Source organism: Haemaphysalis longicornis, unplaced genomic scaffold (assembly GCF_048455015.1).
Source record: "Haemaphysalis longicornis isolate Haplotype H1 unplaced genomic scaffold, Haemaphysalis longicornis Haplotype H1 scaffold_7, whole genome shotgun sequence".
In the NCBI taxonomy this organism is placed as follows: domain Eukaryota; kingdom Metazoa; phylum Arthropoda; class Arachnida; order Ixodida; family Ixodidae; genus Haemaphysalis; species Haemaphysalis longicornis.
The window spans coordinates 193,922,387-193,949,372 of NW_027526422.1; the positions used below are offsets into that span (position 1 = coordinate 193,922,387).

The following is a 26,986-nucleotide window of genomic DNA, read 5'->3' on the forward strand; positions in this document are numbered from 1 at the left end:
ACATTGCCGCGAGCGACGTTGTTTTTCTTGTATTTTTGTTAGAACCTGGGCACTTGTTTTGGTTCGTTTTTCACACCCACCCTCAACCGCGGGCAGGCCAGGCAAGCTTCGCTCGGCACGCACATTGTCGGTCCAGCCGTTCCGGTCGGCAGGAAGTGTAACAATGGTCTTTAAATGACCTCACTCGGGAGCGTGGCTCGCTGCAACTTGGCCGAAATGCGGGCGATAGGCCTCTTCTGAGGAAGTGACGGGGCAGTCAGAGAATCGACGAGCGAGCCCCCTCCGACGCTTGGCGTCCACTGGCAGGTGTGTTGCTCCGAGAAGAGTGCCGATCAAAGATGCCGAGCACCGACTTACGCCACTCCCCGTGCCCCTCTGAGGTGAGTTTCGCCTGTGTTTCCGTCTAGCTTCCGCCAGGTTTCGTAAGTTTTGAGAGAGGAACCTTGTTCGCTGGATCGGAACCTGTCAGTTTCACTTGACGCCCGGCGTATAGCGTGTAAACAATCCCATGTTTGGCTTCGTCGGTGCAGGGGGAAATCGGCTTTGCGACGCTGCCGGAGCAAGTGCACAGGAAGTCTGTGAAAAGAGGATTCGATTTCACTCTGATGGTTGTAGGTGAGATCCGTATACACATCCGCGGTCTCGTAAGGATAACCCGATTCTCCCTTACCGAGGGCTTCCTTGCAATGTCGGTCGTCTCGAGAGACTGCGTCCTCTTCCCGCAGGCGAATCGGGCCTGGGAAAGTCTACGCTCATCAACAGCCTCTTTCTCACCGATTTGTACGAAGAGCGGAAGGTCCCCAATGCTGAAGGTACGATATGCCACTTTTGTTTTTCTAGCTGACGACGTTGGACCATCTGAATGTGACTGCTGCGCTGTTTCCGAGCTCGCGCTTTAGGTGTGTGAAATTGTCATGTTCCAGTGCGTGCCCTCTGAATGTACAGTATTAGTTTATTTCCACATACATGCCGATCTTTGAAACAAGGTTTTTGGCAGGAGTGATCGGTGCAAGACAGCCCCCGTGAAAGTGGAAAGAGCATTTCTAGCAGGAAATCGCAATTTCCTGCTTCATTTAGATTTATAGATTCTAGCTGGAATGGATAGCTTCTAACTAGAAAAATTCCTAGACTAGCTAGAGAGGATTATGTCCAGCTTGCAGGGTTTTTTTTTCTTGCAGCTAGACTGACAAATGCTAGCTGGAAGTAATAGCTGCCAGCTGGAACAAAATCTCAACCCAGCTAGAAATGAGCTAGAAACTGAATTTCTCGCTATAAATTCTACCTATTTCTAGCTAGAAGAAATTTCTGGTTTAATAATCAAGCTAGGAAAAATATAATTTTCACCTGACGTATTGTCCGATCCGAGATGAAATATAAATTAAAGCAGCTATGATGCACGGGGGGGGGGGGGGGGGGTGTAGAATATAACTTGCTGATCGTTTTTCTTTTAGAAATGTTTGGGCGCATCCCCTGAGTGCACAATATTACCCATTTTCACAATATCCTAAGAGCGTGGCAATTGATGTCATCCCTTTGCACAGATAAGATTGACCGAACAGTCCAGATTGAGCGCAAGACCATGGAGATTGAAGAGAAGGGAGTGAGGTTGCGGCTCACTGTGGTGGACACGCCAGGGTTTGGGGATGCTGTCAACTGCGAAGAGAGGTACGTGGCTGCATTGTGATTCGTAGAAACGTTTGTTTGCAGTGCACTAGGCTTTTACTTCTTTGTAGCGGTTATCGTGCTGTAGCAGTTCTCACAACGTCTGTGGGAATCAAACGTTGCTTTGCTATATCCACTTTTTAGGCTCTAACTGCATTGACTAATAAGGCAGTGGCATACAGGCAACTCGTTGAGGAGCTCTATTGACATAGGGCTTTCCGACCATGCCAGAACTGAGCAATGTTGCCGATCTCATCGCTACTTGTAGTTAAGGCTCTATTTGGTCACACGAAAAAAGCTACTCAGGAGGTGGCGCCTTTTGTACTGCACTGCATTCTCTCTTGGCCAGAGTCAGTGCATTCATTGCATTGCTGAGGAATTTTCGAACAAAATTCTGGATTTAAAATTGCACTTTGAATTGTGATTTGTGGTGTAATTGTGAAAACAGCCAGCTAATGCGTTGACACTGCTTTGGGGGGGGTAGCAGCTCAGTGAGGCTACCTTTCACGTCACTTGATTAAAGGGCATGTTGCCTGCATAACAGCGCATCCATAGATAATTTTGGCCCTTTGTGTTGTGTGGAACTTTCAGTTTGAAATTTGTTGAGCGTAAGTTGTACCACTCTAGCCCAATATGTCTTAAAACAAAGATTTCCACAGGTGCGTCACACTAGAACAGTCTTGATGGGGACAATCCTCGATCATGTTTTGCTGTCAAGAAATTGCCCAAATTTGTGCAAAACTCTCGCAGGGGTGGTGCCACGTACCTGGTTGGGGTCTAATAAACTCGTATTTGCTTGGTGGGGTGGCTTAGTGACTAAGGCATAGTGCTGCTGATCCCGAGGACACTGGTTTTTCTGGTGAAGGTGAAAAGTGGAGACAGCTGTGTGTCAAATTATTGGCACGCGTTAAAGATCCCCAGGTGGTCTAAATTAATCTGTAGCCCTTCACGACGGTGCACCTCATAACCCAGCTGCTGCTTCGGCACGTTAAACTTTAAATTTTGCTTATTGCTTTATTGGTGGGAGCAGCTGTTGTTGTGAATCCTGATCACAGTTAGTTTCTTGTGCAGGCTCACTATTTTTTTATTACTTGCGGCTTCATTTATCAGTGCTGCCCAGTCAAGGGAGGTTTATCTCTGTGACATTCTTGGTGCAAGTGTGGGGACATCCTCAGGGCATCAACCTTTTTTTTTTTTTTTTTGCCTAATTTAGTCAATCAACTTTTTATTCAGCCTTCATTTCACATAAGAGTGCGGGAGCAAGAATGAACAGCTGCAGTACAACAGCTGGACGAGGTCCTTGCCCCCTTCAGTCTTCTTATCTTTTCCAATGCAGTTCGCATTGTAATTAAGAGTGTTTGTTGTTTTAACACAGCAATCTTTTGAAAAAAAAGTCTATTATTGTTGCTGTTATCAGAAGAGTAGACACCAGTGCAAAGGGAGCTGGCTGTTCCAGTGCAATAATCTATTGATACAAAAAGTTGATTTTTCTAGGAAAACAATAGGCAGCAGTTGAAAATTAGTCTGGATAACTGTTAGCCACTTCTGAGCTGCCATTCATCAAGGGCCTGGGAGGCCAATACCAAACTTTTGCCTTTTCTTGTGGGGCAGCTGAGGGCAAGGTTCATGGTGCGGTTTTCCACTGGAGCCTTGTAGAGAGCTGGTGGCTCGAGGAGCCGTCTCAAGGGCCAATCGCACACTTGTGGCATGTACGGAGCGGTGTGTGCACTCAAGTTCATGTCCCTCGTCGCACTCTGTTGTGCTCGCAGCTGGCGCTCGATCGACCGGTACATAGACGAGCAGTTCAACCAGTTCTTCAAGGACGAGAGTGGCCTGAACCGCAAGAACATTGTGGACAACAGGGTCCACTGCTGCCTCTACTTCATTCCACCCTGGGGACACGGGTACGCCGCCTCTGCCTTTCTTCCTCTTTTTCTTTCTTTTTTGGCCGCCTTTCGGTCGCTTATTTGAAGAGACGCCAAAGTGAATGTGTAGAACTTTTACTCATGTATGCTGTAGCGTAGTTCAGCACATGTACCCTTTCGTTCCACCATGAAACAGAAGTCTGTAGCCTTGGTTTGTTTCGAGAGCTCGAAAGCACCAAGCATCCTCTATACCATAGTGACATTGTGCTGGATTGCGGGGTGCAGTTTGATGCTCCCGATTTAGATATGTTAACCTACGTCGTGGTTGTGATCTGCATTTCTATTAATTTATTTTTGAAGCGTAATCTACGTGCGGTATGTGTGTTCACAATTCCTTAAATTCCCTTCTGCAGACGCGTTGATTTGTTGTTACATTTGACGTCATGAAGTCAGTCGTGGAGGGTGTTCTAAGCAAAACCACATTGTTTAACGTGGTCTTTTCGTGGAAGTGTCCATGTAAATTGGGCAATGAAATACAAAACAAGCATCGCACACTCGCAATTTCGACCCTACGAGGTGCTTAGATAATTTGGTTAGGGGAAACCATGTTTAATTTTTTTTTTTTTTTTTTTCGTGCAGATGTTGGTGATGATTTACAACATTGTGGCAGCTTTTGATCGGAACCACGCATTAAATTTGTGCTCAGTTGTTGGGTTATTTCCCACAGCTCACCACTGGCAGAAAAGAAGTGAAGCTCAGATGAGATGTGCATTAAAATAGGGTGAACGATTGTCGTGCAACTTCCTGTATCGTACATAAATTGCACGGCCTTAAAAGTCCTTTGCAAATGGTGAAGGGTTGTCTTCAAAGGCGCTGCAAGTGGCACCCTAAGTCTAAGAGGAAAACAGCTGGACAAGTGGAAATAAGCAAATGAAAATCCACTCCAAGCTGTGCTGTGGGTAAATGAAGTTTTCTGACAACGAAGGTGTTTCTAGGTAGCACGTAGCCAGTGAAATATACAGGTGCAATTCTTTTTAGATGGAGCTCCTGTTTCCTGTTACTAAACACTGTGTAAGGGCTTAGCCTGAGTGATCTGGTGCAGTAGCCAGCATATACCCACTGTAATGGCCTGCCAACTGGGCTGTTCTGTGTGTGTGCTATGCACAATACTGCAGCTTTCATTCCCAACATTGGTGACAGTTTGGGGGGATGAAATACCAAACAGCCTGTGTGCATGCAATTTTGGAACACTAAAAGCTGCTCGATAGTCTAGACCAGTCAGAAGCTAATTTTGTGATGACCCACCCAGTGCCATGGGGTGCTACACAGTGTCAGTCGTAGGTTTTAGTTTTGCCTTTAAGAGAGAGAATTTCTACACACAGCTGTGTTCCCCTCCTCTGTTCAGACTCCGCCAGCTGGACATAGAGTTCATGAAGCGGCTGCACCAGAAGGTCAACATCGTGCCGGTCATCGCCAAGGCTGACACGCTCACTCCCACAGAAGTGCGCCAGATGAAAGACCGGGTGAGTGGTACAAGATACCGACACCGACCACAAGTCTTCAAATACTATCTTTGCAGTGTCACCAGCAGGGGGGGGGGAAAAAAGAATACTTTGACAACCATTCAAAAGTTGCGTTCTGGCACATGCCTCGACTTCCACACACAGTACTGGCTGCCAACGATACATTACGGTTCTAGCTAATGCATAGATCTGAAGAACACACTAAGCTCACAAAAAGTTTAGCACATGGGAGGAAATGGGACGTGCACCAAGCGGTGCAGTGAACGTGAAAATCTAACCACCCACAGGTTTTGGGCTTAATTCCCAGCCATGGTGGCTTTTTATTTTTAGCTTTTTAGTGCCTCTTAGTTGAATCCTGAAGTGTGATTCTTGAGTCTGAACACACTTTGCTTTGCTGAAGAAGACATGGCTCCTTTGCAGTAGCAGCCTGGCTTGCGCACATGCCTGAAAGCACAGTAGCCTTGTTCCGACAAACCAGGCTAGTGAACAAGCATGGGTAACTGGTGTGTGTTAGAAGCAGTGGAGAATAAGGGGGACCATTTTCCCGTGCGGATGCATTTGACATCCTTCTTGTCAGTCAGTCCAGTGGAAATCTTTTAAAATCAGCAAGTGTCGCAGATGTGCTTTTCGAGCTAGCATATCCTTCACTATACCACCTGTCAAGAAGAGACAAAAAATTTTACCATGAACAGGCTCTTGGCAGCGCAAGTTCTTTCAGCGTGGCAAAATCTGGGTATCCTATATGTCGGTATCAACCAGCCATCAGTGTCTAAGGCTGGAAATGCAGTGCATTATTCTTGTGCTAGACAATTAGTACAGTGGCAGTTCTCTACAAGTTACTATAGTACTATAGTTGTTCAAGAAAAGGAATTTAAACTCTGATCGAAATCAAACGAAAGGGATTGAGATACCTAGTAGCGAGAAATGCTAAATCCGAAACGAATGAAACCTTTACCTCCAATTAAACAAAACTTCTTGGAGGGGAATAATGTAGCTGTTGGAACTTTGTTGTTAGAGGAAAAAGAAGTGACATTGAATGGTGGCGCTGGGCCTGCATTGCATGCTTGGGGTATGGGCCCGGCTCGTGCACTTCGTCTTCGTCCTCTTCATGTTCGGTCATGGAGGCGGACTGAGGGTGGTCTGCGAGACGCTCAATAAAGCCGCCTGTTGTCCTTGAAGGGTGCCGTCTTCTTGTCACTAGCTTTAAATTGTCTCCACATCTGCACTTTCCATTCATACATTTTACCAAAAATGCTGTGGTGTAATTATTTTCAATAGAAGTATGGGAATCTTGATACCTTGTACACTTCCAGTGGTATCTGTTCAGTCTGCCATGCATTTCTTTTTCTGTTGCAAGTTTTCAAATATTTGAACTTTACAAATACACTCTAATCCCATCCAGAAAAAAAAAAGAAAAACCATTGGAGGTCCAATTGGACCTCCAATGGTTGTTTTCAGCTGGGATAGAGTTATGAAAGTCAGCTCTGTCGCACGGTGTGCGAACTTTTGAGCTTCACTGCAAGGCATGTCCTTTGGGTTTACTTTTCTGAACAGCCCAGAAGCTGTGCACAGAAGCTCGATGAGCGGGCATGCCGAGGGACTGCCCCGGCAGAGCCCACAGCCCTGAAAGAAGCACACACACGCACGATGCTTCCAGCGGGAACAGAACAACCCGCTCCAGCGGGGAGCTTGCTTTATTGGCGCACCTAGAGTGTACTAGCTTGTACGATGATGATGATGGTCACTGTGGCAGCGAGACCCAACACACTGCAGATATGTGCGAAGTTGAACGCTACTTGGGTAAAATTTATAAGCTCCAAGGAAGGTTCCTGTCAGTGTTGTGGCACGAATGAGCAATTAAGAGTCCTTCCCTGTAATGACCCCACTGGGAGCATTGGTGTACTTAGTATTGGGTAAATAAAAACTAGAGGCATTCATGCTTAAATGCAGTTGTGGTGGATCTGTTGTAGTTGTCGTGCCTCATCAAAAGCATGATTCAGTTTGCTGTCAGAGGCTGCATAGCGTCGAGCCAGCCCACTTATGTAGGCCACAGTTGTAACGAATGCTCGGTTTGATGGACAAGCACTGGATGATGCTGAAGCGATAACATTATGTTTCGAGTAAAACAAGCATGCCTGCCGGCGGATGCCTGCAGGCATTTGCAGGCTTTCCGTGCATGCGAAACTGCCTGGGGCCACACACTGTCCTCTCACTTTTCCTTACTAACTGTGTTGCAGCTAGTGAGTGAAAACAACAAGGGGATGCAAGAAAATGTAAACAAGAAGAGGCATCATTGTCAATGGTTTCAGGTTGCCGCCAGACGCAGGGAGTCAGTAACAGGAGAAATGGATGTGCGCGAGATATGGGAGGCATTCAAAAAAATTTGTGATGGCTGGGCCACACCTCTGAGCACCTATATCTGCCCTCTAGCCTGGCTGTGCAGACTGAACAGCAGAAGAATAGTTTCAACATTTTTTGTTCGTGTTCACTGACACGTTCTCATCCATTTTGGTGTTGGGGAGAAAGAAAGTGAAAAAAAAAAAAAAAACTTTGCAAGTAATGAGAAATGTGTGTTATGATGTCAAAGCAAGTCTTGGTTGACGTGTTTGTATTGTATGCTGTCATCAGTCAGCGCTTTTCAAACATCGCTGTGACGTTCTCATCCATTTTGGTGTTGGGGAGAAAGAAAGTGAAAAAAAAAAACTTTGCAAGTAATGAGAAATGTGTGTTATGATGTCAAAGCAAGTCTTGGTTGACGTGTTTGTATTGTATGCTGTCATAAGTCAGCGCTTTTCAAACATCGCTGTGACGTTCTCATCCATTTTGGTGTTGGGGAGAAAGAAAGTGAAAAAAAAAAAAAACTTTGCAAGTAATGAGAAATGTGTGTTATGATGTCAAAGCAAGTCTTGGTTGACGTGTTTGTATTGTATGCTGTCATCAGTCAGCGCTTTTCAAACATCGCTGTGACGTTCTCATCCATTTTGGTGTTGGGGAGAAAGAAAGTGAAAAAAAAAAACTTTGCAAGTAATGAGAAATGTGTGTTATGATGTCAAAGCAAGTCTTGGTTGACGTGTTTGTATTGTATGCTGTCATCAGTCAGCGCTTTTCAAACATCGCTGTGACGTTCTCATCCATTTTGGTGTTGGGGAGAAAGAAAGTGAAAAAAAAAAAAAACTTTGCAAGTAATGAGAAATGTGTGTTATGATGTCAAAGCAAGTCTTGGTTGACGTGTTTGTATTGTATGCTGTCATCAGTCAGCACTTTTCAAACATCGCTATGCTGTCTTTAGAGTTGTCATGAGCTCAGTTGTAATACTTTCTGCTTATTAACTGAAGCATAGGAGGTCATTTTAAGCTTTAATAATCAGTTACTTTGCCCGTCGACAGTTCCTGTTTTAGGTAGAAATGCACACACGTCGTGATTACTAATCATGATGCCTAGCATGGGCATGGCATCACTACTTACAGCAATAGGAAAAGGCATGCGAGTGGTGGTGCTGGTTTCAGGGAAAAGTGTTCAGTGTAGACGGGCCTTTGGACCTCAGAGAGGGCTCGGCTTACCATCCCAGGTGATATTTCGTGGCCATTTTCACTAGCGGCGTGGACGAAGATTGGGAGCACAAGTGTCACCCGCATTATCAACTATTTTCCCACACGAGCAACTAAGTTTGTGCCGGGAGTTCCATTCTGGTGATCGCTAATAGGCTGCAGATATAGCTATACATCTGTTGGTCCAAGTTGCAGCTTGTGCCATGTTGCCACTGGCCATGCCTGGCTTCCCTGCGTTTGCAATACAGGAATTGTGTCTTGCACCCATCAGAGTGAACTGCACACGCAATCAACAAATGGTGCAGGACTGTCAAGTTACCCATCAAGTGGGCTTAAACTGTACCTGTGCACCTGTAGTTTATTTTCTAGTGTGCGTGCTCCTTGGTACAAATTCTATCTATCCCCCTCCCTCACTTTTATGTCAACATTTGTTTTGTCGGGTCTGTTTGTGTCATCTGATGTGCATTTTAACTCGCACATCAATATACCCCCCCTCCGAGCAACATATTGTCTCCAACAAAACTGCCCCCTGTGTTCTCTTCCCCTTGCCAACCCGCGGCCATTATTGTTACAATTGTGCAGTTGTTTTCATCTCATACCCTCTCAAACGTGCGTGCTCGTCCTCCTGAGTGACCGAACGAATGGCCGTCCTTCCCTCCTGGTGCAGATACTGCGGGAGCTGGAGGAGCACCAGGTGACGGTGTACCAGTTGCCGGACTGCGAGAGTGACGAGGACGAGGAGATCAAGATGCAGGACAGGGAACTCAAGGTGCGCCCATCTTGGTTCCCGTGCTTCCTCCTTGACTATGGCAGCGTGGATGCGGCAGTAGTTGGGCAAGCAGGCTGTGCGCAACATCGGCTCATGCAACCTGTGGTGCTAGGGGCTTTTACTAAAGTGCGCAGATTCGTTGGTTGAGTGATATGCCACAATAGCCGTATTTCGAGGCAGCTTAAAGAACGCTGGGTACTTTTAAACTAGAGCCTCTCACTGAGGCTTGGTGCAAAGATGCCTTCTTGTTGCGTTGTAGTAAGTTATTCAGTTTCGACATTTGTGTGGCATGTTGTTCTCAGTTGTGGGAGCGCTGTGCCTTTTTCGTGCATGGGGGGACGCGGCTTTCAACTTCGGAAAAATGACGAAAACATCGTTTTTTTGAAACCCACATATTCGGCTTCTATATTTCCTATTCTGTGCGTCTGCAAAGTTTTTACGCTGAAAAGTGTCGCAAAGTGGCCTAAAAAATACTTTTGTCAGGCGCGGTGACAAACTATCAGCGCAAAAGGGCGAAAAAACGGCAATTTTCGGAGCGCTCTATCTCCGCAACGGTGCCACCGGGCGCGGCCATTTTGATATGGTTAGATCGGCCGAGCGATCGTTTTTCCGGTTCCGCTCGTCTCTTGTATCTTCGTTCATTCACAAACGCACAAACGGCAGAAAAGAAACGACGCACAAACGAAGCTAGAAATAGATGCTGAAGCGCTATTGGTCCTCCGGTCGGGGCGCAGAACAACGACCCTCCTGATTGGATGTCGCGGGCGCAACGCAAGATGGCGGCCGCCTGAGCTGCGTAGCGAGCGGATTGAGTTCATTTTCGCCGCTTCGCTCGGCCGAGTTTCTGTTCAATCTGTGGTATTCAACACGCACGTTATCGCGATGGGAATGCCAGAGATAACGAGCCAGATTACGGGAAGTTGTGTGGCTCGAAAGGCGGAGGTCATCGAACGCTTCCTGGTGCGCGTGACTGTACCGTCGCCAGACCTTGGAGGGTGACGCGGTGTGCGCGCTTGCGATAGCGGTTCGTGAAGTGAACTTTTAGTCGGATTTGCAATGTTTACACGCTTAGTTATTGCTGTGTTTTGACTGGGCTCTCTAGCCTTGAGAAAGAAACGGTCGACGCGTCAAACGCTGCGGCGCGCACGGCATAGCCGACGCGCATTGGAGCATCACATGACTGGGCAACCGGTTACGATTGAACGCCAGTAGTTGTAATTAATGCCTGCGACGTTAGATTTAATCTTAAAAGCGACCTGACCAGCCATATCGGGGATAATCAAAGTACGATATGTCGCGGTAAGCGTGCGCTGCGATGCGCGCGAGCCATATCGCCTTCCTTGCGCAACGTTTCCTGTGCACTTGTAATAATCATGCAAACAGGTTTGAGTTAGGAATATAGGAATGAAAATATGTTCTCTGCTACAAAAATTTACCCTACTGTTGCAGCATTTAACAGTCAATTTTTTAGGGAAATTATTGATACCGATGCATATATCTATGGCTTAGGGCATACTGGCTGTGCTGCGAGAAATATTGGATGCCTTGAATGTCAAAAGTAGTAAAAAAATGCCCTTGCACTGAAGTTTGAGTTATGCAGAATATTATACCAAGCTTCAAAGTAGCTCATTTGCATCCTTGTGGCATGCAAACTCTTGGCAATGAACACCTGCACGTATGAGTACGAAGTTGCTGTGCCAGGCAAGATGATAAAACATAAAAAAAGCCAAAATGTTCAAATTTAAGTAAAAGAAAATGTTCAACTTGTTGCCATGGTGACAACATTGCAAAAGGAGGTTGTCCGGTGCAGTACAGCCAACCAGCTAACCTACTTTGCATTGAAAGCCCATTGAAACCCATCTCCCCCTCCGTTTGGTCTGCAAACTGGGGTATGTACTCTTCATGGAGGAGCTGAAAATGATGTTTTGTGGAAAGAGAAAGGCTGTAAAAGGCACTCCAATTTCAAGGAATGGCCTTCCAGAAGTCCCATGTTCAAAAGGACACGAAAGGCTACAACCGTGACGACTTTTGATAAGTGAAACCTATGTTGCAACTTCGGAAGCCGTTTTCTCAAAACGGTTTTTTTTGCTACCTGTGTCGCTTGTTCCAGGGATTTCTTCATGACCGCTGGGTCTATTTTGATTCCGTTTCTTGCATTACATTCTTTGATGAACAGTTCCGGTCGTGACACTCTATTCAAATAATCGTTCACAGTCGGCATGCCTGTTGCACATTAACCTCTAAAAAAATGAAAACTAAAAAACATTGTGTTGTAAAAAAAAATTCTAAAACTGTCACGACCTCGTCCATTCATTTGGGAATGCAAAGCACTACGAACAAGTTTTCTATCGTGTTTCATAAGCCGCTCAGGCTCGGTACAAGCGGAACAGAAAGAAAATTTAATAAATAAAAAAGTTATCAAAATATTACCTTGAAATTTTTATGGTGTTATCAGAGAAGCATTTTCAGTTGCTGTGCCAATTTTCATCAAAATCCACAAAGAAATAAAAAAGTTGATTTTGAAAGCCACGTCCCCCCTTAATTCAGCTGATCTTGCAGGATGCTCTGTGGAAACCACCGAGTTTTGTTCGACGCAAATGCAGATTACTTGAACTGGGGCAGAATTATGAGTTCTGTCCACTTCAAAGTGTCCATTTGGAGCAAGCCTTGTGGTGCAACATGGGGTTTTCAGTGAGGCAGGGTGTTTTTGTGCATCTCAGAGGCCCCGCCGGTTGATATTATATCACAATTAAAATGAATGTGAAAGAAGCATTCTGTCGAGAATTCTGCCCCTGGTGTAAGCTTCAGAACTTTGTCGTTATGGTTTGGTGCAATTAGCTCGGGGGAAAACAGTTATCGCTCCTGTTGGCCATTGTAACTCTCTCTTTATTGCTATGCTATCATTAAAGTTGTTCTACAGCCATAGCGCAAATGTTGAGAGACTTGGGCCGAGCCAAAAGGCAGCTTTGTGCGTGTGTGAGGAACATGTTCAATCAATAGGCATGGTGCAAAAAAGGGCGACGCCACAAGTATAGAAGTGCCACACTCAACGTAAAGTCTTGTAGAAGGCATAGGAGGTGTTGACATTTCATTGCTCATATACCCCACCTATGAACTGCCAAGTTTCCCTGTCCTGACACCCCGCCCCCGTCTGACCATGGCCCTGCAGGAGAGCATTCCGTTTGCGGTCATCTCGAGCACCCAGCTGGTGGACATCAACGGTCGGCGTGTCCGCGGTCGACTCTACCCGTGGGGGATCGTCGAAGGTGATGACCGCAAGCGTCACTGCTGCTGCTAAGGGGGCCCCCCTCTCTCTCCTCTCTTTCTCTTTTCTCTGCCCGTTTTGTGTCGCTCCGCGAGTGCGGACGCCTGACTTGTGTCCCTGCCTGCCTCTGTTGTTTCAGTGGAAAACCCGAAGCATAGCGACTTCCTCAAGTTGCGGACCTTCCTTATTAGGTCAGTGGCAGTAGCGCAAGCAACGCTCCCTTCCTTTCAGCGCAAGTGGTTTTTTGCTCTGATAGGAAAAAAAAAGTGCGAGTGAAGTATAGCTGGGGGCACGTTGCACCAACAGCACCTTGCACACATTGATTGCTCCGGGTGTAGTAGCCACAAGCTTGACAGGTTCTCAGCCAGGAGGACTTCCCGAGAGCTTACATAAGTTAGTTTGATTATGCTACATGCCCGCTGACTTTGGTACACTAAAAATCTCGTATAAGAGACACTCAAGGGACCCGGGAAGCGTGTCTCTTGTAACCAACGTCCCTTGTATGCAAATTGCCGACATAGGAAGACCAACCAAGCCATTTTCTTATAACCAAGGGTCTCTTGTAACAGTGTCTTTTTTTTAACGAGGTTTTACTGTATTATCAAGCGTAGGCAGTGTAGAATAGTGCAATCCGCAGGTCAGTGAACAGCGAGATCACATCTTCATGGTTGCTTCAGAATGCACATGGCTGAACCATTCTTAGCCATACAATACGATGGGTTCATGCACCACGTTCGAAGTGCGTTTCAGGGCCCTTTTGAAATAGTTTTGTGGTGGGAGTGTAGCCTTCACCGTTGGTAACCACTGCCACAATGGGAGGGGAGCTCATTGCTCCTCTGAAATGTTCAGGAATAAAAACAGCCTCTCAGGCTATTGCCCTGTCGGTCACCACCAAAAGAAGCAAGGGCAACAGTTGGTGCAGCGCGTCCCCCCCCCGACAGGCGCGGTGCTGTTGGCGTGGCCTTGAGACTGACTCGCGCCCTTTGCTCTCTCTTTGCCTCATGCTGCCTGTTGGTCGGCAACGGCAGAATAATCCTTGGTCTCTTCAGGTAGATGGCCTTGTGTCTCTGCAAGCCCTCCTCCTGAGAACCTGCTCTCTCTCGTGTGCTCGCATACCATATTTATTTGAACACCCTCAATAAGGAAGGAAGGAGCTCTTCTCTGGAGCACCCACGTTGAGGCTTGCTGCAGTCGCTTCCAATGCAGAAGCTGCCGCACAGGGGAAGCAGCCCGAAAGTTTCCGCAAAGCTGCGGCCTCGGCCATTCCCTGACCTTGTGCAGACTCATTTGTTTGATCGGGAGGCACTCTACTTGGGGCAAAGGATTGCAATCCAAGTCCCTTAGTCTCTTCTGTTTTTGTCCTACTTTGTTAGGGCTGGCCCTTCTTAAAATACGATACGTAGACGATACGTTACGTCCAAACGATACGGTATGATACGCCCGTAATCATTTGCCTTTTTCGCAACATGAAATTTGTTCTTGAGAGGCGCCTGCCTCCCTTCGGAATGCATCCCCAGCTATTGCAGGAGGAAAAGTCGCAGCATTGCAGCAGTGTTGCCAAAAATTCTTTCCCAGTTCAAACTGCTTGGCGCCGTGTGGGATAAATTATGCCGGATGAGATGTTGTAACCATTTGTCTTTTCCGTCATGCATTTTGTGTTACAGTGCTTTCGTTTTATTTTGTCACAGCATTGCAGTTTAGCGCTGCGACTATTCATACCCCCGTGAGACAGTGCTCCAGCTCGCTTCCGCAATAAATTCTAGCATTGTCACCAGGCTCGCCCTTTGACACACGTTAACCTAGCAGTGATATATTAGAATAGCCTCTGGAATAGGGTGTGCGAATATTTAATTTGAATTCAAATCGAATGGTAACTGCAGAGATTACTTATTTTGAAGTTAAGATTTATAACATTCGAGTTAAGGACTCATTCAAAAAGTACGGTGTCTAAGGGTTTTTTTTTTTTCATCTATTCCATCAAGAAAAAGTTAAAAAATTATTAAAGCTCTCTTTTTTTTTTTGCGACTTTGGGATCAGAACTGCACATGTAAAAAAACCTCTCCAGGCTTGCTTTTTTTTTTTATCTGCTGGAAGTTCTTCTTTTTTTAAATAGCAGTTGCACTATTCAGTATTTGGCTTGGTATTTAAGATTTTTCTCACTACTGTTCAAAACCCTTCAATTTGAGTTCCGTTAGACCTGAAATTTCCAGATTCGCACACCTCTACCCGGGATGTAGCTCTCATCAGTTTTTGCCGGGCTTTCTCATTGGAGCCTTGCAGCCGATTCAAATAAATATGGTACTTAACGACCCCACCGTAGCTGCCAGGCATCAGATGTCTGGCGCTTTTTTGCTTCTCCAAGCCCCCGTCTCCTCGTTGTGCGAGAGAGGGTGCGCTGCCCTCTCCCGCTCACGCCCTTTTCTCTCCTCTCCTCTCGCGTGGGGGAAACGCAGCACGCACATGCAAGACCTGAAAGAAGTGACCCGTGATGTGCACTACGAGAACTATCGTGCCCAGTACATCCAGAAGATTTCTCAACAAGCGGCCCGCGAAAGGGGGTGCGTACACTCCTCCCTCCTCACCCCCTTTTTCTGTCTCTCTCTCTCTAAGTTTTGCCAGCTACCCAGTTTAATCCCCCAACTACAAATGAGCAATTTTCACTGCAAAACTACTATTGCCTACCTCTGCCAGTTGCGTGAAGCCTCGTTCACGACGCCCATTTTGCAAAGCCTCCCTTATTTTCCATTTAACAACTCTCTTGCGCAACGGTTGAATCACAACAGAGGGTGAGGGTCCCAAGCAACCACGGACGTCCGTGAAACGTCTGAAAAACAACCGAACATCCAATGCCAAATTTGGACGGCCACTGTACGTCCACTGTATGTCCATATTTGGATGCACATTCGCGGACGTACTGTGGTCATCCAGCAACAGATGTACAAAGCATATACATTTTTGTATGCCCGAAGGACATCTGCCAGTGGACATAAAAGTTACCACGAAGCATCAAAATCTGGCATAAATTGAATATAAAAGCAAAAACGTTGAAGACACTCTATTTTTCAATGAAAAAGACTTTGCACATCAACACCCTGACTTTGTATATTGAAAGTTCCATCTCTGCATTACTGAAATTAAGCCTAATTTTTAAACTTTTTTGAAGCACCTTACAGAATCCAACAATGATCTCTTCGGGGAGGGGTATATAAGAATTGAGAACTGCTAATATAACGTGCTAAGGAAGTTGACTGTGTTCATGTGTACCTATCTGCCTCAGTGTGTTGGTGTTTTGTGGTGTAGTATTCGTTGTCCCATCAACACGTCTGTAATTCTGTAAATTTGTACTGAACGTCTGAAATACATCCATTTTCGGATGTTCGAATGGACGTATGGATGTGTTAAATCCGGACGTTCCGCAGACATACATGGTATGTCCATCAGCTCTGAAACATACGTCCAGCGGACGTACACTAGAACCAGAATGTACGTACGCTGGACGGCCGACGAACGTCCGGTGGTTGATTGGGGTGAAACAAGCATGCAACTGCCTGACGCTAGGCCTTATATCACGCTTCAGAATCTAACATATGTGAGCGGCACCCACAGCTCATACAGTGAGTACGTTGTTGCTTGGCACATCTTGATTACCTAGCGCTAAGCCTAAACATAGGACGTGAGGCTTAACATCACGCCTTGGGGTCTAACGCTGTCAACAGTGCTGGTACCTTGAGAAAAGTATTCAATGTGCATCAAGCTCTGGGTACTGGTTGAGATTGGAATAACTGAAAGTAAAACATTAGGCCTAACTGGACACATAGAAAATAGTTTGTGCTGTTAGCCTAGCATAGTGCTTTACAAGCTTGGTGCATGCTGAGACGTGCACTCAGTGCAGAGAAGAAAGGGTTCAGCACCGGGACAATGGCTGATATGAATGAACGCAGTGAGAGTTTAACACACCAGAATGCTGCCTGCTTTGTTGCACTAGCTTCACCAGATACCTCAAGACGTGGCGCCCTTGGCAACGGTCATAAGCCAAGGAGAGCTATACCACGGCCGCTGGATGAGAGGCGCACTGACGTGCGGCCTGCCGCGTGCTCCCAAACCGGCGTGAGGGTGCCTAGTACCCATCGCTGCCGCGGCGGCGCCACCGTTCCGGGACTGGTTGCAGTGAGCGCAGCCCGCGGGACGCCGGCTTTTGGGCCGCTTATTTCGAAGTGTGGGCTTATCATCGGCGTTCCACGCTCCGCATAAGGCATTTACCAGCACTAATGTTACGCCTGTTAAAAGACAAACACGATTAGCGGCGGCCGAGCTTAATTTGGTCAAGGTGGAAGTTAAATTCCGTTCACAGCAGCAGCATTACGCGTTGATAGTGTGCCTTCTGTCTTGCATTGCTGTGTCGTTGTGTCTCACGTCGCCCGGCATGCTCTTTGTGACCTCACGCACGGCAGAGATTTACGTTTTGTCTGCAAGCTGCGACTGCAGAGAATATATTAAAATTCCCGACAAGCAGAAACAATGTTTTTGTGACGGCGCTTGTTATTTATGAGTGCCAACACTTCTCAATGTTTAAGACGTAACCAACTTTTATGTAGGTTTTTCCTCGTGCACTAAATAAAACACCACAATTCGTATTAATCTCACGGCACATATCACTTGGTTACACGTTATTTAGTTATGAAGTAATATACTAATATCATGTCAGCCCTTTTTTATTTTGATAATATATATATATACAGTTGAATGAAAAGCGATTCCAGTTTCTACCTGATATTTTTGCTTCTTCCCTGTAGCCTGTAAAAAAATTAAAGAGAGCAGATGGGATTTCCGGGTCGACAAAAAACTTTAAAAAAAATATTTGGCGAGCTTGGCAAGCTAAATTTTTGCCCGGACACGAAAGAAAAAAGCGAAATTGTACAGAAATTCCAAAAATTGCCTAATAATGCGTAAGCATTCGAACACCGCTTTTCCACTTCACGTTTTCTTGTTTTCTTTGCTATTTTAAACCAACAATTGTACATCTTGAATATCATAATTATTAATTGTTCTAACTGCGTGAATTACGCATTATTTGTGCAGATACAAGGCATTGCACTTGTTGCATTACGTAGAGATTATGCTAGGGTACTCAAAAAAGAAAGCTGACGTAATAACAACGTATGTGAAAATTTTCCTACGCTACGAAAATTAATTCGAATTGAAGCGCAGTGTGTTCAGAGATCAAAACTAGCGCAACGTCTTTAGAGCGCGCTAATTTGAGCGCATACTGGTGCTGCTCCAGGAGCCCGGCCGTTAGCTTCAGGGATAAATGCGTATGGGTTTAAATCGGCGGTGAAATAACGGAGGATATAGCGCTTGTTCTCATCGCAAAGTTTGAAAAATGCTTAGCAACGTGGACCGCGTACGCACTGTTTCTTGAACACAGCACGGTGCATTATTTTTCTTTCTATACAACCTCGAGCTGTAATCGTTTTCATAGCGCGTTTAAAGGCATTGTCGTGCCTGCGAAAATAAAACAACCCAAATCTCTATGCGCGGCAAGACATGATCGGGCCAGTATAAGAGTATCAAAAAAAAAAGACACGCATAGCAAAATGTCTAGTCTTTTCAAATCCTTTTTCGACCATCCTATCACCTGTCCTCGTTTTATGAGGTGCGCATTCCGCCCGGCCAACATGTTTTTGCAAAGAAGTGTCTTTAGGCAAGCTTTAATCCGTCGCCGGCAAATATTCATCGCTCTCCCGTGTGTCGACACCGCGTTTCCCGAGAAAAGGTGACATTTTTGAAATTTCGGACGAATAAAGTCCCACCAAATACCTGCCGCTTGAACTGTAACTAATCAACTTGCGGCTTTAAACTGTGCAACGCGGTTTACGTGCTGTGTGTGAGACGCTTTGTACAAAGCTAACCGGTGGTTATTATCTTTTTGTTGAATATTATCTTTTTTTAACAATGTTGTCGAATATGGAGCATCTTTTTAGATTTGTTAGATTTAAAATGTATTGCCTATATCTCATTCAAGAATTATTTTAGCTTCTGGCTGCTTCAGTCACGGCCGGGCGGCTGGATCGAGCGACAGACTGGCAGACTTACATACATACGGACAGACAGTTTTCGCGGTTGAGTAGCCCAGGAAGGACAACCACATCTTTAAAACCCGTGCGCTGGCTGTCTCTCTCAGTCGGTGCAAGCGCTCGCCTACGGGGACCGCCCCGCTCCGTCCCGAAACCAGTCCCCGAACGCTAGCGCCGCGAAGGAGTCAAGCGGCGGCAAACGTAACCACCGCCACTCACGCCCTCGCCCGTTGAAATCCGGGCGACGCGGCAGGCCGCACCTTGCGTGCGCTCTCATCCAGCGGCCGTGGCTGTACCACACAATTTAGGGTTATCCCTTTTGTGTGTTTGATTTGGCAGTGATTTACTGTGCCCAGTGGGAAGGTCTTGGAAGTGAATGCCGTCCCGTGTGTGCAGGAAGCAAGGCAGAGATTCGGTGACTACCACGTACGACGGCATCTCGGAGGCTGACCGCCTGCTTCAGATGAAGGACGAAGAGGTGAGGGGCACTGCATGCTTCACGCTCTCCGTTTCAAGCAGTTCCAACGTCTCTCATGACAGTGCATTTGCACTGCTGGCTCTAGATTGCAGGTGCACTGTTTTGGTAGGCTCCTCAGCTTTTGTCTGTCTGTCTGTCTGTCTGTTTGGTAAAATCAGTCAGTTTACCGTATTTACGTGAAGCAGGGCCGGCCCCTATTCTAAGCCAACTCCTTAAAAAGCGCGTAAAGACAAAATGCACGTTTGTTTTATTTAAAAGATTTTATGTTTTATACTGCCCCAGCGCTTGTCCGGAACATCGACTAGTTCCCCGTTTTCGTACACAATACAAAATGCAATCGTTAAAACACAAGCTTCCTGTACTAAATAAATGAAAAAATGTAAGTTTTGTTAGTCGCAAGTGCTTACGCGGGTATTTTATTAACTTATCATGTATATCCTAATGTGTTTGTGTCATAAAATTTGATTGTTTTTGACGTTGCATGCTTATGACGTATGTATGTTTTATGGCGCTGTATAGAATTCCAAATGTAACGAGTGCACATTGATTGTATCAGCATGACATAGACCAGTGAGAATGTGTCTGTATTTTTGTTTGTTTCATTCCTTCCAGCAAGACGTAAGCGTACAGTAATTTATTTTCTTTCTTCCTGTAAATTGTGTGAATGTTGCATTGTCTGCCATTACGTACAAAGACTCCTGGGCCCCTGTCAAGCTGCTTTTTGCAGCTTTTAGCCCAGGAGACCATCCAGAGCTACACTTCTGTGTATCTGGTAAATGAACTTGACTTGACTTGAACGATGAGCCAAACCACGGAACTGTGTCGCTACATGCACTCTATCCTCTGTATCCTCTTCCGGGCAAAAGGTTTCCACACATACTCGAGGGGCATCGGAAACACTGTCGGCACGGCATCTTTTGCTAGCTGAGGCACATCACGCAGAATTTCGACTACGTTGCCTAACAAAGCAGCGTTTTTGTGAATACCCCCGCCGTACACTGCCATAGATATGTAAATGTGCGAAAATATTTGTGTGGTGTGCGGACACGCCTCACCATAGAGAAGGCCGGGGGCGGTAGACTATTCTCGGTGACAACTTAAGAACGGCACCGGAAGTTGCCACTTTGCCTTATCACCGTAGCCGGATGTTTCTCCGCGCGGCGCAAGTAGGGCATTACTGGGAATATTTTGAACATGGCGTGAGCCGTTCCCATGATTTTTTGGACTTAATATGCTTATAAACGACTCCAGGGACGACAAACAAACTGCGTGAGACAAGGCAGACGATATCACGCATTCATAGCAAACCCCTTTCAAAACGCGCGCACACTGACGTCACGGGTTCGGCGCTTTGGCGGAGTAATACACTACATGAGGTGGTGGCGTTCTTGCGATGTAACCGAGTATAGCAAATACTTTTGTGGCCCTTTGGAAACATCCTGACTTCTCTCTGTTTGCGAGTCAAATGTATGCTTGAACGGGATCTGACCAATTCGCTTCGTTCGTTAATTAGGCCCCATCGCACGTCTTCCTAATCAGTTGGGAATATCTGTAAGATATAAATGCGGAATAAAAATACTACGTGTGTACGCATGCATGCGATGTTTTTTGGCACTTTCATTCAACAGGCCAAAACTGGGGTACTATGGAACCTGTTATTTTGTGAATTCCACGATTTAGAAAATGCGCTAACTGAGGGGCACGCAAAACTTATTTTTAATAAAGTCAGGCTGCCAAACAGTAACTGCGCTTGCATTCTGCATTGCACAGGGCTTTATTTTATTTTTTGATAGTGCGGCGCATATTCGGAGTGAATCACGAGATGCGCGCAAGGAAGGCAACAAGGGAGCATATGCGTTATGGCCAATCATTTTCTTTGCGGATGTTTGAAATTAAGACGAAAAGTTCTTGAGGCCTATTTAGTCCGATGAACATGTGCCTAGCTGTACCCCTCCCCCCCCCCTTCCCAAAGTACTCAGGAAGAGTGTTTTTTTTTTTTTTAAGCCTTTCACTACAGCTTTTTTTTTTTTTTTCTCATTTTTGAGCTAGCCTGGAAGCTACATGCCGGCCACCGTCAATGCATGATATTCGAGGATAACGCAGTAGTTTTCACATGAATAGGAACAAACACTGAATCTGGCACCGCCGGGCTCTCTTTGAATTAACGTGATCTCACGGTCTCAACACTGCGCGAAATAACGGATCCAGCGGCGGTGACGAAACGGCTACTCTCGTTTCTGCGGTTTCATCCTTCGATCTCACTCCCGAAGGTCAGCGGCCGCAAATAGGCTCCGTAGCGCGATTCGCAAAAAATTTGGGCCGCGAAATTAAACGGTCTTATAGTAGTTCTATCGCAGCTTAAATTGTGAGTGGATGTACCTTGAGCCGTTGGATTTCACTGCTCCAACTGGCTGACAAACCCCGATGCACGCCCGCTTTCCGTGGCAGTGCACACGGCACAGGCCGGCCGGCAGCCGCTGTTGCTCTGACCACTCCGGCGCTTTGATTGCTCGCAGCGCCCTCTGCGCAGCACTGTGCGTGCATGAGCGACGCGGACACGCCTCCCCATAGAGAAGGCGCGGGGACCATACTGTGGTTGTGGATACTAGTGGCGATGCTCTCTTTTTAGCAAAGCTTCTGGGTGGTGCTAACAATGTGTCACTTTTCAGCAGTGCAAACTGTGTTCCACAAAACTCAAAGCCGACCCATGACTTTTGCATCCCACATTTTTTGAAGTAGTATTGGCTTAAAATCGGGTAAATATGGCAACTGTGGCACTTGCTTTCAAAGCCTGTTTACAGAAGTAGTGAGTGGTAGTGTCCTCATCGCATTACCGGTCAGAAGTAAGGCCATTACTGGTGCTCCCGTAAAGGGATCGTGAGCGTTGCACGGCGGCTGTCGTGTCCAGTTCGTGCTCTGAATAAGCAGATTTCCTTTTCGCTTTGTGCTCCATTTCCACAGCTTATTCGTGCTGGTACAGGGTGAGTGTTAAGGAGCACACTCGTTCAGAGGACGTCCTGTCTCGGATTAGGAGAGGAGGGGGAAGTTGGGCCAGCCACGTAACGAGGAGATGGACATCCAGTGGGGAACCACCCCATGTAACGCAACACCTATTACAGGGAATGGGACGCTGAACTTGATGGAGGAGTGTGATTTGGGGCAGAGAATGGATTGAGGTGGTGCAAGATGCGAGCGCGGCTGGAAATCTGTGCGAGATTCGTTTGTCCTGCAGTGATCATGAACAGGAGCTTGGCCAAACCATAGCTCTGCTCTTAGGTTTGGAACTTGGAACTGAAAGGCAGAATTCAGATGGCTCTTAACAGTGTGCCTTGTAGCCTCGACCACTTTTTAGTGCAGAGCACTTTAGGGGCTCGCCTTGTCGTCGTAGCTCGCTCGCTGGACCCAAGTAGAGCCACACGGCGTTCCGTCGTCGTGGCATAACCGAGGGGCTTCAAAAGCCAAGTGGTTTATGTAGTCATAAGTGTTCGAAACTCGTGAACTGCTGGCGCTTGTCATACATCTCCCTGTTGCTTGGCGCAAAGAAAACTAGGTACATTTCAGGCAAAACACACGCGCAAAGAAAACTAGGTACATTTCAGGCAAAACACACGTAATTAACCGGCAGCCCCTGTGTTCATTTAGTTAGGAGCGCTCGTTAGGTTGGTTTTCACAATAGTAAGTGAAAAAAAGTGGCAGTGCAACGCCGGCACGTGCGGGAGGAAAATCAAGAACACAAAGAACAGAACTCCCGCTGTCGCAGTTTCAGGCAGGGGGCGCGCGAGCCCTACAAAGGCGGGAAATTTGAAATGCGTTATGTGGTAGCAGCGAGTGGATAACAACGCTACAGCCCATTATTGCAAATCACTGCTCTGCACTTCCGACAGCTTTCACGCTGAGTGGAACAGCTTTAATTTTTTCTCCGTTGTCTCTCCTTCATCGCCGGCTGTTCCTCTCCCTGTTCCAGATCCGGCGCATGCAGGAGATGCTGTCGCAGATGCAGGAGAAGCTGCGCCAGACCAGCAGGGACACCACTCCGGAGGCCTCCACGCCCGACCTGGATGCCCGCAGGGACGGCGACAGCGTCGTCAACCTCTGAGCACCGCTGGGGGCAGGGCGGGAAGAGAGAGTCGCCAACTCGCCAACGTCTCCCCTTTTCCAGCTCTGCACACACACACACAGTACTGGTCACTCGCAGAGACCACTCAGTCATGTAGGATGGTCCTACTGCTCGTTTGACGCTGCTCTTCAGGGCACTGACACTGACTGTTTCAGGGGTGGCACGGTCGATTGCCACCGGTTGGTTTTTCTGTGGGGGGGGTGGGGGTCTGACCTGATGCACTAGAATACATTTGGCATGCTTTTGTGTCGTAAGTCCTGTTGTAGAAGTCGAGGGTTTGACGGAAGCCCGTCTGGGTGGGAGACATGTTGAAGTAAAAAGGGACACACAGACCAAAGGAAACTGTTAGAAACTTCAAAAAACAATAACAAACAAGGTGTTTCGGCTTCACTACAGAAGCCTTGTTCACAGTGGGGTGGAGAAAAGTTCGAGGACGCTTATGTTTTCTTCAGCGCGTGATTTAAGCGGCGCGTGTACGACGGGGGCAGGGACTCTTCATTCCGATTAAACGTGTGGCGTGTCCTCTATCTCCAAAGACTTGAGATAAAGCCGCGATTTGAAGTTCCTTTCTTGGCCGACGATTCTTGAATTGTCCCAATCAGTGTTGTGGCCCATTGCATCCACGTGCTCAGCAAGAGCATTCGGAACGACGTGAAAAAGAAGCGAATATCGTCGAATGCTCCTGCCAAGCACGTGGACACAACGGGCGATAAAATTGATTGGGATAAGTTTTTAACCGTTTCTTTTGGTCGGTGTCTCCCTTTTTACATCAAGTCTCATTGTAATGATTCATCTTACTGGTGTCAGCTGGCCACTGTGCTGAAGTTGATAATTCAGAAGCTCTTGAAGAATCCATCGCAGGTGCTGTCACAAGTGTAGGGTTATCATAAACCTTCCGTGGCACTTCATTTCTTCCAGTGCATTTCTCCTAAGTTTTGTGGAGACATTCGTCACAGTATTCTTTTTTTCTTTACTGCTTAGCCACACATGCCATTCGCTTAAACTTTAAAGGCACTTTAGCAAACTTTGCGCATAAAGGCATACAGAGTTTGCCTTTATTTGCGTAAAGCGAAACTCTTCAGATGTCATCATCCTGAACAGCAGCAAACAAGTGACGGTCGTAGGATACCCCAGTAGCTTTACCACAAAGGTTATCCTAGAGAGAGCTCTCCTACGCACACAAATATCTATTTACATACACTTGATAATATAAATAGTTTTCCTCACATGTCAGTTACCAAGAACAAATTTTGTTTTCCAAGATTCAGGTGATATTGTCATTGTTTTGAGCTCTGCAGTTCTTATCTTCCGACTACCTCCTCTGTTGAGTCATGTGCAAGGGCAGTCTACTTGTCATAGTGACGGCGTTGAGTCGCAGAAACTGCACGTTGGTGTTTTTAGTTCCGCCTTTAGAGTGAAGGTGTTTACCACACGCATCTCCATTTTGCTCTGTGCCGAGACTTCGCATAGGACGGGCACACTAATACAGTAACCAAAGGTTGACCACCACGCACGTACTAAACCAAAGAGACGTTATGCCGAGAGCTTTTTTTCTTGTTTATGCTAAGCCTTTTTGACTGTAGTGTCCAAGCTCAAACAAGCCTTTGCTTGCTGTATGTACGCTTGTGTATACATTTGCTAGTCATCAGACTAAGCGTTTTCTCTGTACTTCCCAAAGAAGCGGCATGCTGTGTTTTATTTTTAGCTGCTATGCCTAATTTATTTACACCTATTTATTATTGCATCCATATTTATGTGTACGCGCAGCTATTTGCGAACATTCCAGCATGATTACAGACTCTACTTAATGCTCCATTTTGTTCCATTCCTGTCTGTGTTGTTCCAAAACAGATCATGCAGCACAAATTTGTTCCAATGTCACCTTTTTGTTTGTTTCCTGTCAGGGAATCGTCATGAGTTATTTTCTGTAAGGAACTTTGAGACTGTTTTGTCTTTCCATGTGAACAAATTGATGGCATGTCACAATAAACTCTAAATGGACTGACGTGCTTGTTGTCTTCAATTAGTGCAAGGTTGAACAAGTACTTTTAAAGGAGTTCTGACACCAACTTTTGGTGTTAATATTATTGCACAGTTCGCTTCCTTTACTCAACAGAATACCCTGGCTGACATATGAGTGGCCTGCGATGCTCGAAACATGCATACTTCAATTTGATCTGATTCATCATGCCGATAGAACAACATGCGGAGCGGTGCGCAGCAAATGGACATGAGCGTGACATCATTCCGTGAGAGCAAAAAGAAGTGACACAGCCGTCTGTCTCCAACGCTCGTCAGAAAGTCGTGGTGTGGCTTCACGCACGCGGCCCAGCGAGCGGCGATTTGGCGCTGGCGCGTTCACCAAGAAGTGATGCACGTAGCCAGAGCGACAGGCATAACCACTGCTCAGAAAGGCACTCTTGCCAAAAATTAAGTTCCGCACACAGGAAAAGAGCCGATAATAAAGCCCAGAATCGCAGGAGAAGCCACCATCACGTCTTTTATTGAAAGTGGTCATCAAATTTCTGTCGCAATGCTAGGCGTGTTTTGACGTCCGCACAAAACGGTGAGGTCATTCCGTGGTTCAGTCACGCCCTCCGGGCTGGTAGCGCGAGAAACCAGAACAGACGATTTTCAGGCTGTTTAGTGCAATTAATTATCGCGCGCTGAAGAATTTAAAATGCTGTTCCGGGTTCGCCAGGCCGTTAAGCATTGATGAAAGCAATAAAAAAGGAACATGAAATTTTGGCATCAGTACTCCTTCAAGCTTTTTGAAGATAGCAGCGGGAAATCTGCAATATTCTTCAGCGTTTTAAGAAAGGGTCTTGTACAATGAAAACTGGTTCAAACGTGTGCCCTTTGGATCGGGTAAGAGTGTGGTGATGTCGAACCCTAAACCAGTATTTCCAACCTTGTGAAGCCGTGCTGTCGCAGTAATTTCGACTCCCAGCCAGGCAAGCATGGCTCAAACTGAGTGGAGACTTGCCGAGTTCCGTGTGCCATACGAGCTGTTGGGTGTGGAACCGAACAAATGAAGCTAGGATGTCAAGAAATTTGTTGTGCATTGATGTTGCACATAACACATTTGTGCAAACATAACGCTTTCGGCCCAGTACTGCAGAGAGAATCGAGTAAACCAAAACTGCTAGTTTTTTGGGGAAGTTGTTCGTCAATGATGCCTATTGCAATAGATATCGTTGTTTCATTTTAGTGGAGCTACACGCTTCGAAAAAGAAAAAGCTCAGGTGAAGCCGAAATTGCGACATTGAGGCTGAAAAAAATGTCGGTCTCAGTTTTATTCCCAAGCATGTAAATCTATCAATATGTGCACTATGAAGCTTATTTTTTGTTTGTAGGTACGTGTAGTCATAACATTTAGGAAAATGTGCAAATGTGATGTCTTTTGTGAACATAAAATTTTTAATTGCCAGGTGTCCTAATTAATTGCCTCATTAATAACTCTGTTGTTAATACTTTTACTTCCAGCTCTGTTTTTGTTTGTGGGCTTATGGGACCCTAAAATTTAGGAAAACACACAGAAAACACTGTTTTGCTTGAATAAAAAAAAATCGGAGCTGGAAGGGCTTATTGTGCTAGGATGTCAAGAAAATTTGTTGTTCATAGTTGTTGCTTGTTGCACCAAATATGCGTAAGGAAAGAAGATGTCGCTCTGCTAAAGAAGATA

General features: G+C 46.2%; 1 protein-coding gene across 2 annotated transcripts; it reads left to right on the plus strand.

The window, feature by feature from the left end:
• Positions 1–25: 25 nt before the first annotated feature.
• LOC144147360 (septin-2-like) lies at positions 26–25,306 on the plus strand. Of its 2 annotated transcripts, XM_077679469.1 has the most exons (13): positions 26–380; positions 531–615; positions 726–812; positions 1,542–1,665; positions 3,432–3,566; positions 4,933–5,050; positions 9,266–9,367; positions 12,537–12,633; positions 12,772–12,823; positions 13,661–13,681; positions 15,086–15,190; positions 19,103–19,184; positions 23,149–25,306. In XM_077679469.1, the coding sequence occupies exons 1-13, from the start codon at positions 339–341 to the stop codon at positions 23,278–23,280; spliced, it is 1,182 nt and encodes a 393-aa protein (XP_077535595.1). In that variant the 5' UTR covers positions 26–338; the 3' UTR covers positions 23,281–25,306. The 2 variants fall into 2 exon arrangements, with proteins under 2 accessions (XP_077535595.1, XP_077535596.1); XM_077679470.1 differs by lacking the exon at positions 13,661–13,681 and having other exon boundaries at positions 27–380.
• Positions 25,307–26,986: the final 1,680 nt, after the last annotated feature.